Here is a 14095-nt window from a genome sequence, read left to right as displayed (position 1 = left end):
TGATCTACACTGACGGTTGCCGCTGCTACACATCACCAAAGCAAAATGATGCAAATACTGTATTATTTAGGAAAGTTACAATTTTTAATAAGCTGTTTTCACATCATATTAACATTGAATACAGTATTGCCTGATCGATGTGTCTGTGTCCCACACTGCTGTACGCTGACTGATACGTAGAGTCAGAGCGCCATTGTTGCACTGACGTAAATATCGAGGGACAGAGGAGGGGAGTTTGAAGCTATGATTTTAGAGTGTCTTTAAAAATGTAGCTGAAATGATAGTTAAATGTATTTTGATAAGCAGCTAGCTTTACATGCCAATAGATAATCCGTTGTATTCGATGATATAGATTTTTTTTGGGCGACGCTAATAACTCATATTTGACACTTTACTGCTAGCAAGGTAGCTAGCTACAGTCAAAACATCCCATCGTTTAGGCTTTTTGATCCTCTTAGTTTATTAGTGCTGTTCGGGAAACGTTTGCAAAACGAGCAAGCAACATTCATAATTGTCATACTGGTTAAAGATTTGAGCCTCATTATTACCTATATCATCTAGCTAGGTAACTCTAATTTCCAAAATAATGGCGAGCGTTCATGAAAGTTTATATTTTAATCCAATGATGACTAATGGGGTAGTTCATGCCAATGTATTTGGCATCAAAGATTGGGTCACTCCCTACAAAATTTCCGTTCTCGCCTTGCTGTACGAGATGACCACATCCAAACCTATTGCTCTTCAAGAAAGAAGGCGATTGAACAAACTAATTCTACCCCTTCAACAGGTTTGGCTATGCTTCACACTTCTATTACCGTTGACAGTCAATATTCTCGGACCTTTTTTTCCTGCTGTTATTCATTTGCTACTGAGAAATTAAGTGTCTCTTCATTAAGGGCCCTGACCTGAACCTTGTCCAGTTTCTGAAAAGTGTTGAAGAATGTTGCCCTCAAACGGCATATGCTGTTAAACTCAGGTATGTATGGCTTAAATGAGATTCTGTCAAGGTCTGCAACGCAGTTTTAATTCTGAATCTTCTGAATTTATTTTTCAAAGGTTGCATGAGATGGCGGATGGAGAGCTCAAGGACATGGAATACTTCTTTGCCACCCTTCCCAATCCATTCACCGCTTTTGATTCGGAGGCTTACAAAACCAGTGTTGTTGGTGGGTGTTAATGATATGTGATGAGTAGGAAATTTGAAAGGAGCGGTGTCGTGTATTGAGACAATTTGCTATTGTAATGACAATCGTTCAATGAGTCTTTATCGTATCTTGTGTTTTAGGGCTTTTCATGAGACACATGCTTTTGGCCTACAACAAGCTGTCCTTCAGCCAGGTGTACAAGCTGTACAAATCCCTTCAGCACTACTATCACAGTCACTATGGCCAGCCCAGTAACGGCCAGGGGGAGGTTCCTGCGTTGGCTGCTGACGACTCCGACATGGACCTCACCAGCACAGAGGACACAGTCGGGGACAGGATGGAGAAGGAGGACCTGGAGACGCCCCTTTCCAAGTCAGAGCTCCTACTTTATGAAGACTTGTGGTTGCAGAAGCATATGTTGCTATCCTGTGTGTTATCAAATTGTCAATCGCAATACTTAAAATGTTGATTACCCCCCCCCCCCCCCCTCTTTTTGTGGTTCCTGTCTTTCTTAGGGATGAAGATGCCCCAAGCAGAGGACCACTCTCTCAAAAGCAAGCAGAATATTTTCTTGCTAGACAGGTCAGTGTGATTATTCATTGTGTTTGTGGTGCTTGAGCTATAGGATTGCCCCGTCACCTTAAGCATGTATTAGACCGCTGTGTCGATGTTCCACGGTTCCACACAGGCCTACCTTCTGAAGAACGATGAGAACAAAGCGCTGAAGCCAGCAGCTCTGCAGGACGAGCTCAACAACATGCTGAAGTTTAACCCCGATTTCTCAGAAGCGGTAAAGTTCTTGCCAAAACGTTTGTACAGCCTTTAGTTTATTTAACAGTGACTTAAATTACATTTACATTTATTCATTTAGCAGACGCTTTTATCCAATTAAATAAATAGTAAATAAATCCCCACACAGGACTTAAGGTGCATCCTAATAGAGAACCTAAAGATGTCTCCTTCTTCCGCAGCATTACCTGAGCTACCTAAACAGCATGAGGGTCCAGGACATTTACATCTCCACCCACAGTCTGCTGCATTATTTCGACCGCCTCATCCTGTCTGGGAGCGAGGGCAAGAGCAATGGAGACGAGGGCTACGGCCGAAGCCTCCGCTACGCCGCCCTCAACCTGGCAGCTTTGCACTGTCGCTTCGGCCACTAGTACGTGGGTCTGGGCTGTGGGGCTTCCTCATGGAAGCACCAGACATGACTCAGTTCACATCTTCGAGACGCTTTCATCCACCTTCTTGGTTCCAAACCGAGGTGGTGGTTGTCTGGTTGAAAAGGCTGTTAAGCGCTTCCTTCTGAAATGCAGCTTGTTGTTTGGGTTCAGTCAACAGGCAGACCTGGCTCTTCAGGAGGCTATCCGCATAGCTCAGGAGTCCAACGACCATGTGTGTCTGCAGCACTGCCTGGTACGAACTTTACTAAGCCCAAAAAAAGACAAATACTATGTTTATGTTGCAATTATTTTTCAGTTGTAGACTAATGAATGAATGTGTGTGTGTCTCAGAGCTGGCTGTACACACTGGAACAGATGAAAGGGTCGGACAGCTCGGTATTAACTGAAGACTCGGTCAAGATAGCCGCCCATTTCTGTCTGCCGGTAAGGGGATCCGTCAACCTTCACTCTCTTTCTTTATCGCTTTTTCTCTCTCTCCGTTTCTCATCCTCTTTCTGTCTCTTTCGATCTGCGTCTGTGTTAGTACCTGGCGTCTCTGGGCATCCAGTCTCTGGTCCAGGAAGGGGCTATTCAGGGCAGGATGGCTCATGAGCTGATGGATGCTCTGAAGGACACAGACATCCTGCACTGGAAGCACAGCCTGTCAGAGCTCATCGAGATCAGCCTGGCTCAGACCACGTCCATATGGAGGATGTATGGCAAGAGGTCAGTCTCTTACAGTCAGGCGCCGTCAGACCATAAGCTGAGTGTAGCGACGAGATAACCTCAGTAGATGGTTATACCAGCCGTGTGATCATGTCGAGTGCTGTTGGTGTGTGTCATCGATTCTTGATTTCTCCCACGTGTGTCTCAGCACGATGGCCAACCAGCAAGCCCAGCTTCTCCTCAACATGAACAGCCTGGAACAGGTGAACTTCGGCGTCCATCAGAACAACACCGAGCCCTTCTGTGTGGCGCTCTGCCACCTGGCCGCGCTGCACGCCGAACAGGTAGAGCGCCTGCCGCGGTCCGGGGGCGTGTCTGACGCCTGCTCGGCACGCGCTGCGTGTGTGTCCGTGTCGTCCTCAGTGTCGTCCTCCGTGTCGTCCTCCGTGTCGTCGTCCGTGTCGTCCTCCGTGTCGTCCTCCCTGTCGTCCTCCGTGTCGTCCTCCGTGTCGTCCTCCGTGTCGTCCTCCGTGTCGTCCTCCATGTTGTCCTCCGTCCCTCCCCGGCTCCCTGGGCTCAGGCTGGGGCGGAGGCAGACCGAGCCTGGCCTGACGTGTCCCTGTCCCTCCACCTTAGGGCCTTTACGGGGCTGTGTCGGAGATCCTGAAGCATCTGAAGGAGCAGTTCCCCCCTCACACTCAGAACGCGAGGGTGAGTCAGCGACACTAAGATGACTCGTTAGAGGGCCATCTGCCCGGGACATACTGTTGTGAATATTGTACAATCAATTCTTTTTTGTCTTCTTCTCCTCTGTGAACCAGCTGTGGATGCTGTGTGACCTGAAGATCCAGTTTGAGAGGTCGATGAACGACGGGAAGTACCACGTGGCCGAGCCCCTCGTTACAGCCATCGCCGCCTTGAACAAAACCGAAGGGCTCTACAGGCAAGTTCAGAGGGACGGTCTGGACACATGGCCCATTTGGCCTCAGCGCATTCCTCGGTCCAGTAGATAATTGATAATTGTGTGCGTGCGTTCCGCTGACAGGAAGGCCCGGGTGCTGAAGGCCTTGAATCGCACCACAGAAGCTTACAGCATCCTACAGAAGTTGCAGCTACACTGTGAGAAGACCAAAGGCACAGAGATGATTATCAGGTATCTTGTGTTTGAATCGTACCATGCTAAATGGGTGTCCCGTGCTGGATGGGTGTCCCGGTCTGAGGGTTTGTGTGCTTGTCTGTTTTAGGGTGATGCTGACCACGGCCGAGCTCCACTGGGAGTCGTCTGAGTTTGCCACCGCGCTCCCTCTCCTGCTGCAGGCGTTGGCCTTGGCCAGGCAGCACCACCTCCAGGCCCTGGCCTCGGAGACCATCCTGCACCTGGCCTTCACGCAGGTCAGCACCCCCACCCCCCCCCACCCCTCCTGGGAGCCGTCAGTGGTGTCACACGAAGACAGACACCAGAAACATCCACTCTGGTCACACATCCAAACCCTCACTTCATCCTCACAACCACAAAAACCCAGCTACATTATACGTGAAGACAAGTACGGTACTAAAACAGTCCTTTAATAGTAGTTCTCGTTTTCCCCCCGGCGCGGCGGTCTCCGGTCTGCAGCTGATGCTGGGGGTGCCTGAGCAGGCGTTGAGCGTCCTCCACGAGGCCATGGAGCCCGTCCTGGCCCACGGAGCCGTCATGGACAAGGGCCGCGCCCTGCTGCTCACCGCCCGCTGTCAGATGTCCATGGCCGGGCCCAGGCCCCTCGCCCAGAAGCACCAAGGTCAACCACCACCTCACACTGCACCGGCCTTCTGTGCCAACCCGAAATCGAAGACGTGGTTTTCGTTCGCCCCTTGATAAACGTCTCTCTCTCGCTCTCTTTCTCTCTCTCTCTCTCTCTCTCTCTCTGTGTTTCTCTGGGTCTCTCTCTCTCGTGCTTTCTCTCTCGTGCGCTCTCCCTCTTTCTCTCTCTCTCTCTGTGTCTCTGTGTCTCTCTCTGTGTGTCTCTGTGTGTCTCTCTCTCTCGTGCTCTCTCTCTCGTGCTCTCTCTCGTGCGCTCTCTCTCTTTCTCCCTCTCTCTCTCTCTCTCTCTCTCTCTCTCTCTCTCTCTCGTGCGCTCTCTCTCTCTCTCTCTCTCTCTCTCTGTGTGTCTCTATGTCTCTCTCTCTCTCCAGCCCTGGGCCTGGCCGTCCAGACTCTAGGGGAGGCTGCGGGCTACTTCTCCCTGCTGGACTGTAAGGAGCGCCTGAGGGATGTGTACTACCTGCAGGCCCAGCTGCACCACTCCCTGGGACAGGGGCCTCAGCGCAACCAGAGCGCTCTGCTGTTCAGACTGCTGGATCAGGAGCTGCTGTCACCGGCGGCAACCGTGGCAAGGCTCTGACATCCATTAACACACACCGTTAATTAACACACACGACCTGCGTACAAAGTCGACCCTCGATGACTTTTGCAGGTTTGGTTACTTCCTTGTCGTGGTTTTATAAATGCGATGTATGAAAAAATCGGCATAAGAATTGTGTTTGTACATTAAATATCAGACTGTAAACTGTGAATGATTCTGTTGGTCCATTTCTCCTTTTGCGTTTGGAATTTGTTTTTCTTGACTTGGCCTGTCATGGCCACTGGGTGGCGATCACAGCACAGAAAACAACAAGAGGAAACGGCTTGCACATCCTGGTTCCTCTTGTTGTTTATCCTCTGTGTGGCCCAAGACACTGTGGGAAGAAACCCTGTTGAGGTGCTGGTCCAGTCGTTTGTGATCATTCTGGACATTGTCATCAACATGATCAATGTGCTTCGATTTGTGGCTGTAGTAGACTTACATGACGTCTGGTAAAGCGGTCAGAGGTTGCCAGTGCGGGGTGTCTAACAACCCTGTTTGGAAGGTTTCTGTCTGTGTAGGGGGGGATTAATTTATCAAGCGCTGTCAAATAGCGCCAGTTTTACCTCCGTGATGATGAATGATAGTAATATCACAGCCAACCACAAGATGAATGTTTCAGAGAGATCAGTTCCTTTGCTGGCAGAAGCATGACAATAAGGAATTTGTTTCAGTGTGGGGAATTCCCTTATAGTTATAACCACATTTATACTGTAACATAGTGCCAACACAGGTACATGAAATTACATGTCTGTATTCCAAAGAATTGATCTTTGTGTGTGTAAAATAAGCAGAATTGTGGCGGTTGTCTTCCTGTATTTCATAGAAAGGGGCCAATGTTGCTGTGAAATAGACCTAATTTCACAGGTTGTTCGGGTTTCCCAGATGCAGGAAGATGAACTGCAAACTCGTGGAAGGTTTTAAAGGTTATCAGTGTGCCGAGACAGTCGTGACCGCAGCTCGCCTGGCCCAGGATGGCGTGGGTCGAGGAGGACTATTTGGCACGGCACATTTGAAACACATGTTCCTTTGGTTTGCATAAAGAAGCTGAGTTTAATTCAATGTAAACATTACGTTGCGCTGGTATGTAAATAATTTGTTCCTGAAAGTAGCATAATCATGGTTACATAGGCAGAAACCCTTTTCCTTCAACTCTGGGTCTTCTGTTAGTAACTTCTTAGTGACAAAGCAAATTTGTTTTGAAATTTGTAGGCTGTTTGTAAAAAATACCAGGCTCATACTAAGCTTGCCTTGACTGAAACTAAATGTAATCTTTAGAAACATCTTTACATCTTTGACAAAATCCTCACAGGAGGACCTGTTTGGGTACGTGTCATCACACAAACAGATAGATGGCCTTCTGCTGTTTATGTAAATGTATACAGTTTCACAAAACTCGTCTTGGTGTTTTTTCGTGGGTGCTAATCCAAACCTCCTGGCCTTGTACAAGACACTTCTCATACAAAGAAGTAAAAAAATACATCTTACAAGCCTGTACCTCCTTGTAGACTAAATGTGACCTCTTAAATAATATGGTTATACTACGGAAATAATATGGATGTATTCATATCTGAAGACAGATGAAAGCTTACTGTGTATATATGAATTGCACCACATGGTTTAAATATTTCATGGTTAAGTGCTTTCAGAAACAAAAGTTGGAAAAGAATGAACATGGAAGAAGCCTGGTCATGGACTCTGTTGACAGGACTACTGAGCGTAACTGTCTTTGTCATCCAGAGCCTTTGAGCAGTTTATAAAGAGGAGGTGTCTGGACTCATTCGTTTCTTCCCTCTTACCAGTCAAAAGTAAAAACAAAGGAAGAAATATGGCGTCAGTGCTGAATTCATTTGGTGGATTTAGTGAAAGCAACTAGCTGCTAAATCTAACATCTTGCCAATATTTATTGGCCATATAGGCAGCTGCATATATGAAAAAACAAACACCTAACCCTAAAAAAGGTTTTTCAGCTGTTTTTTGTCGTATGAGGTGTCCTTAATAACATAGTAAAAGTTTACCAAAGTTTGACCACTAGAAAGGTGTAATTTTCAAGATGGCGTCGAAGAGGGGCTGGAAGCCCTTAGAATATCCAGAATCTATTGGACTGACATGATTACATACTTTTGGAATACATGATTTTGTGAGATTACTGTTAGGTTTTATCTTTGTTTGGGGTGAACCAGAGATGTAAACGATTTAGCCGATGTCATGTAACTCTTACTCAGTACATGTGTTTGGACACATACCCTTTTTTTGTTGCTAAAACAGAGACTTGACATTCAATGTAAAAGTTCATTCTGAATTATCCCGAACAGAGGCCTGTGTGTGAACCCTTTAAAATGGTCACTCATTTAAATTTGAATAAGGTAATACCTATGTAATGCATCGTAGATGTTTTTGAGTATATAGGTGACATTATACCCAACTAAACTAAATTCATAATTTTCAGCAATTCAGAAGATGGTGGAAGAGAATACTGACATTTGTTATTGCTTGCCTCACCGAAATGTTGTTGGCAGCACAGTGTATACCATTTTGCTTAAACAAAATTCATCCTTGACTACTTAAACCACCCACCCCTCCTCCCTGGGAACATTCATTGGTCATTTTCCCGCAGTCTTCCAACAGGAGGGGCTCCACCATCAAAGTTACCCAAGACCAAATAATTGAACCGGCTTTGCTGTTCCAACGGTTCCTGATCATGTTGAAAACTGAACAGTTTTCACTGGTAGATGTAATGAGCTATGAGCTCATTTCCTGCTGCCCTACAAGCCCCAACTAGCGCAGGCAGTCACTGAGTTCTCAAGCAAGAAATCTTACAATATTTTACTGTTGATTGTTCTTCTACAGATACAGTCCTGCACTTTTTGTGGTCCATGTTGTTTTAATTTGTAACTTGTATAACTGCATGCTCTTATGGGTCTTCCCTTTTGGCACTTGTTTAGTTTTTTCACAATGTATGCTTCATGTTTTGGCTGCTTGCAATGTTTGGGACTACCTCGTTGTTATGATCAGTGACCTATGCTCTTTTGTAAAGCTCTCTCTTGGAAGTCGATTTGGATAAAAGCGTCTGCTAAATGCATAAATGTAAATGTACAAAACTGTCCTGGATTCCATCCCACCAACTGAGCCTTGTGTCCTTGAAGGTGGCTACCTCGTTCACTGCCTCCCTCGTTCACTGCCTCCCTCGTTCACTGCCTCCCTCGTTCACTGCCTCCCTCGTTCACTGCCTCCCTCGTTCACTGCCTCCCTCGTTCACTGCCTCCCTCGTTCACTGCCTCCAGCTGACTAATATTGTTTTGTGGATAGTTCACGGAAGCAGGAACAGGTTGTAATTGTAGTTTTGTAATTAACCATCGTGTGAAGAGGTTGTGTAAAGCCTTTCAACTGTAAAGTGTCTACAATTCTACAATGTCCTGGCATGATAGATTCTAACAGACACACCCAGGGGCCTCCACATGTAAAAAATAATGTATTTGTTCAAAAATGTTTAATAACAAGCATGGCAACAAGCATGGCATATGAACAATGCATGTTTAGAAAAATATATCTGCAAATGTATTTTTAGAATACACTATACATTCACTTAATCTCTACTGTCTTACTCGATATTAAACATGAACAATTTCTTTCTTAACACTCTGCATCACAAGAAATAAGAAAATATCATTTAAATTAGCCCATGGTAGCAAATAAGCAGCAAATAATTAAGCCCTTACCAACAGACATGGTCAGAGTTTGGATGAAATGAGAGAAACAGATGCCGTCAGATACAGATTCCAACCCGAATCCTCTTATCTCCTCATAGAGAAAAAGTGTAGTTAGCAACCTGTGGCTTTCATAAAGCATTCTGCTGACCTGAATGTGAACTCAGAGTTGACACCATGACACACATGTTTACACGGTTAAAACATAAAGACTGCCTGTCCTTAGTTGAGATAAAACAGTCAATTCTCCACATTTAATATACTACCGTTTTCCCAGACAAAATACAAAAAACACAGACAATTCACAATTTGTTACTCCGAGTCTCCCCTACAACATTGCAATGAAAAGATGAATGGCTATTTCTGTCAAACAGAATTATTGCTCATTATCACAGTGTCAACGACTGCCTCTGTGGTATTTAATGGGGATACTACACCATGAGGCTTTCTAATAGGGGACTTATGTCTAATAGATGATTCATCCCTTTCAGTTGGATTAGGAGCCACTGATAGTGCAGTGGACAAGTATAGATGCAGTCCTGTTATCCCACTACATCCACAACTACACTTTCCTGTTCACCTCTACCAACAAGGATGATCTGCTGATACAGCCAGGATTCAAAATGCTACTATCAGAGGTGCAATCTCACTTTTCTCAAAAACACAAAATAAATAAATATTGCTTTATAAAAAAAAAAATCAGAAAGAATGAAGACCATTCTATGTGAATGGAAGAGGTCATGAAATGGAGTGTCCTTTTAATCCCTGTGAGTTCAAATGAACTTCAGTCGAAAGACGAGAGTAGCTGTGTCTCCTCATTGTGGAGGCATTCTGCAGCTTGAGTCTCTCTCAAAGGTTCCTTGTGCAGATGTATGGTTCTGTCCTTATGTCTTTGAGGAGACCCACAAGCTGGGGGAGTAGGAGGCTTCGACCGGTCTTAGTATCCCGCCGGATAGCCTCCTTTCCTGGGGTCGGACTCTGCACAGAGTCTCTCCCCGTGCCGCACCACGGCTTGAACCACTGAACCTGGAGACCTCAGCAGCTCTGTCACATGGTTCTTCTGTGTCAGGCCATCTAGAACACTCTGCCATACAATCACCGAGTCAACCACACACACACACACACAAAGTAGGTCACGTTTTAAGGTGAGCGTTTTGCTGTTTTCCATGGAACAATCAGGAGAATCTAAAAGAAGCTGGGACACCGAGCGAGGCTCACCTTCTCAAAGCCGTCCTCGACCACGGTCATGTTTGGGTTGAGCTGATTGTGAACTCTGGGTTCGGTCACAGCTTTTTTAAGGTCGTAATTGAAGAACAAGGAATTCAGAATAACCTGTGTAAAACAGACAACGGTCGCATTGTAAGAATCCCATGTAAGGATGTGTGTTTGCATGTGTGTGTGCGTGTTCTGTAAGCATGTGTGTGTGTGTGTGTGTGTGTGTGTACAGGCTGACTCACAAGAGCTGTGGCTGTCGTTATCTGAGTTCCACCTGAGGCTCCCACCACCATTTTCACTTTATTACTTTTGTCGAAGATTATGGTCGGGCACATTGACGACAGGGGCCTTTTACCTAATAGAATAAAACAGTACATCTGGAACAACCGGAAGGTTCCGCACAAAGAACAGAGCCTGAGTGGTTCTAGTAGATAATATTTCTGACGGGGTGTTATTAGTTTCTATCTCTCATTCTGCTGTGTCTCACCTGGCTGGATGAAGTTGTTCGGTGAAGGTGGGATTCCAAAGCCATTTGTGATGTATGGGGAACTGAAATCATCCATCTCATCATTGAAAATGATGCCAGTTGATCTCGACATGACCTTTGAGCCAAAACTGAAAACAAAAAAACAAAAAAAGGGGATGAGAAATGAATGTATATCAGAAAAAGAAAAAACATTGGCAACTCGGTATCATTCCATGTACGTTAAGTAAGTTATGTTAAGTTATGTTAATCTTCCCTTTAAAGTGCCCTGCCGTTCATCCGCCCTTCAGCCTTACTATAAATTGATAGTGCTGGTGGCTGCCACTGCACTCCCATCCTCTGCGATGACAGACAGGTGTGCTGTTCCGTGGTTATCAGGCACAAAGTAATCAGGCTCGTAGTAAATGTCTGGATGAGTGGTGTCATCAGTGATCTTGTTCCTGATGCCATCAGCAAAGTAGTCTGAGGTCATGTTGTGGATGAGCTGAGGGGGAGCAGAACAGCATCAGCAGGAGATTAGGAGTTCATTACAGTCTTCTCTGGACTGCTGTGAACCTGAAGTGTTTCAGAGACGAAATAGGAATTTGGTTTGTTACTGTTACTAAGACATGGAGGGGTCTCACGTCAGTGATGTTGAGATAGCGTGGGTCCCCAAGCCTACTCCTCTTGGCATAAGCGAAACGGAATGCCTCTACGATGCGATGGTAGGTCAGGGTCCTTTTCTCTGCTGTCGAGACACTGGTGTCTGTGAAGTTGTAACCTGGGAAACGAAACATAAAAAAGACATTTTTAATCAGCTTAGGAGACAAATACTTCAGAAGCGTTCTCATTAACGCCCAGAAAATTAAACATATCCATCATGGAGATGTATTGTGAAACTGTCACTTGACGATGAGGTCCCTGTGTCTTTTTATAGATTGGGAGCTGGCGTTTTTAATCCAATTAGATACGCTCTCAACAAATCTTTAAAATTGGAAGATGTTTGTGTGGGAGTACATAGATAACCAGTGTTAGACAAAACCAGCCTGGATTGATACCAGGACTGACAATCTCCTCCAAGACAACGTGGGTTAGGGTTGTATCTGAAGTGTAATCCAGGATTGTGTGGAGTATTTTGTTTTTATTGGACACACAGCATACCCTCGTTTTAACCACTGCTAATCATAACAAATCGTTCATAGTGTTCACGCACTTCTTTAGTCACTATTAACCCGCTGGTTCTAACAGAGGCAGAAGAATTCCCAAGCAGGAGGCCCAGAGGGAGATCATGTTGTGGATCTGCACGACTGCTCTCACCAGCCCCCTGCAACACTGCTCACCGTCTACTATGTTGAGGATGAGAGCCAGCACCGGGCCGCTGGAGGGGGCGTCGGGGACGTGCATGGTGTACTCCCCCACGTTCAGCTTGGGGGGGTTCTCATTCAGCACGGGCCGGTAGTCCAGCAGGTCCTCCAGGGTTATAATCCCCCCTGAGGAGAAGAAGAAGAAGAAGAAGAAGAAGAGGAAGAAGGCATCATAGGCTGGGTGTGATCATGTGACTGGTCACGTGATTCACATTTTCATGTGAATGTGAGTTGAGGCGGGCTGATGAGGACCTGCCGTCTGGATGTCCTCCACTATGATCTCTGCCATTGTCCCGTTATAAAACACGTCAGGCCCCTCCTCTGCTATCTTCTGGTAAGTTTCGGCGAGTTTGGGGAATCTCAGGATGTCATTTTCTTTCAAGATGTTTCTCTCAGAGTCACAAAACACTTCACTGGAAACACAAACACAGGGAAAGAGAAGCAGTGCCAAATGGAACCGACATCCATCCCCAAAAGTTACTCATTCATAATGTGATTCAGTGAGTTTGAATGTGGAAGTCTGGTTTTCAATGGGAACAAAGGTAGCTAGAGGAGTTGGTCTCTTTGCAGAGAGTTGACATAGTTTGATTGTATTTGTTCTTATTTGATGTTCTGTTTCTCACCACATATTAGCATCTCCTTGAATAAACTCTTTGTTTTTGGAGATGGCGTTGGCCAAAGCTTTTCCAATGGGGAAGCCATCACGTGCCAGAGCAATGCTGGGAACAAACAGTTCCTTCCATGGCAACCTGCCGTGTCTCCTGTGTGCCATCTCGTAACCACGGATCTCCCCTGGAATGGCTATGGACAATCCACCTGTCATACAGGAACAATGTTTGGACGCCTGACCTCTCAGGCACTTCCTAACCCCTCTGAGGCTGGAGACTCGCTAGACGTTTGTGAAGATGCAGGATCATTTTTCACCCGCCGACAATTCTATTAAAGGCAGCATCTATCTTCCATATGTACCCGAGGGAATATTTCAGAAAACAAAACGTGGTTACCTTTCCGAGACAGCTGGGTGTTATTGCCAAACATGTCTACAGTCGCGTTCATGGGCGCTGTCTCCCTCGCGTCGATGGTTTCAACCTTCCCTGAGAAATACAAACGAAGACAAATGAATCCAGGTTTCTCGGGCTAATCATCAGCACATCTTCACATCCTGTGGGTGTGGAAGCTTCTGGTCAAAAGTATGGAGCCTTGTCTTCACACACACCTGTTGTAGCGTTGTAGATGATGAAATACAGCCCCCCTCCAATGCCCATGCTGTGTGCGTTCAGAAGCCCCACACACAGAAGGGCAGCGATAGATGCATCCACCGCTGAGCCATTCTTCTTCAGAATGTCCCTGAACACACAAACACTCCTTAACCAGAGTACATACGCTGCAAACACATTTTCCACATTTATTACACGTGTCAACACTGCGTTTCGCTGTCCTGTAACTGTGTTGGTGCAGGTGTAACTGTACCCCCTGTGTCCCTTCTAAATCCGGGTGACAGTGGGGAAGACGTGACTTACCTGCCCACCTCAGAGCAGGTCCCAGCGTCTGCTGCCACAGCAGCTCTGGAGTAGTAATGGTCTGAGGGGGAAATGGGACTTGGGTTTCCCATGCCCATGAAGACGCCAGCAAACAGCCCCAGAGCAACCACCAGCAGGACCACCACCCCAGCAACCAAGGACTTCCTGACCATTTTCCTGCACAGGGACGGCAATCACACACAGATGTACATACATTGATGTAGATGTGAATCTACCTAGTGAGGACGCGATAGCCATCGTAATCACCTCCATCGCCACCATCATCCACGTCATTGTGAATGTGACTTCACGCCTTAGTCCAAATAGTGCATTTTTCGGAAACCGTGCATCTGATAAACATTCGTCTGACTTTGTGACATTTTCTGTTGATTGAAATAATGAAATATAAAAAAAACTGATTGATCTGAACCTGTGTGACAGGTGCAATCTCTCGTATTGCCATTCTCTCCG

The 14095-nt window shown here is 46.0% G+C and overlaps 2 protein-coding genes across 2 annotated transcripts; one reads left to right on the top strand and one right to left on the bottom strand.

Annotated features, from left to right (window-relative positions):
• The first annotated feature begins 190 nt into the window (after positions 1 to 190).
• anapc5 (anaphase promoting complex subunit 5) lies at positions 191 to 5582 on the top strand. Its single transcript, XM_047048248.1, has 17 exons — positions 191 to 787; positions 897 to 976; positions 1057 to 1166; positions 1286 to 1517; positions 1661 to 1727; positions 1834 to 1935; positions 2117 to 2307; positions 2480 to 2561; positions 2660 to 2752; positions 2853 to 3034; positions 3183 to 3318; positions 3611 to 3685; positions 3796 to 3917; positions 4020 to 4127; positions 4219 to 4366; positions 4590 to 4752; positions 5147 to 5582. Exons 1-17 carry the CDS (start codon positions 587 to 589, stop codon positions 5353 to 5355), a joined length of 2301 nt encoding a protein of 766 aa, XP_046904204.1. The 5' UTR covers positions 191 to 586; the 3' UTR covers positions 5356 to 5582.
• A 4417-nt stretch (positions 5583 to 9999) lies between these two features.
• Positions 10000 to 13797, bottom strand: ggt1a (gamma-glutamyltransferase 1a). The gene is given in 12 exon segments (XM_047048535.1): positions 10000 to 10146; positions 10281 to 10508; positions 10511 to 10632; positions 10765 to 10892; positions 11058 to 11245; positions 11385 to 11521; positions 12081 to 12230; positions 12357 to 12517; positions 12728 to 12920; positions 13109 to 13198; positions 13321 to 13451; positions 13625 to 13797. Coding segments are annotated over 12 exon segments (1848 nt in total).
• Between the last annotated feature and the right edge of the window lie 298 nt (positions 13798 to 14095).

This window comes from Hypomesus transpacificus, chromosome 24 (genome assembly GCF_021917145.1).
Source record: "Hypomesus transpacificus isolate Combined female chromosome 24, fHypTra1, whole genome shotgun sequence".
NCBI lineage: Eukaryota > Metazoa > Chordata > Actinopteri > Osmeriformes > Osmeridae > Hypomesus > Hypomesus transpacificus.
Note: the sequence above shows the minus strand (reverse complement) of the source record. Positions and strands in the feature narration are given on the sequence as shown.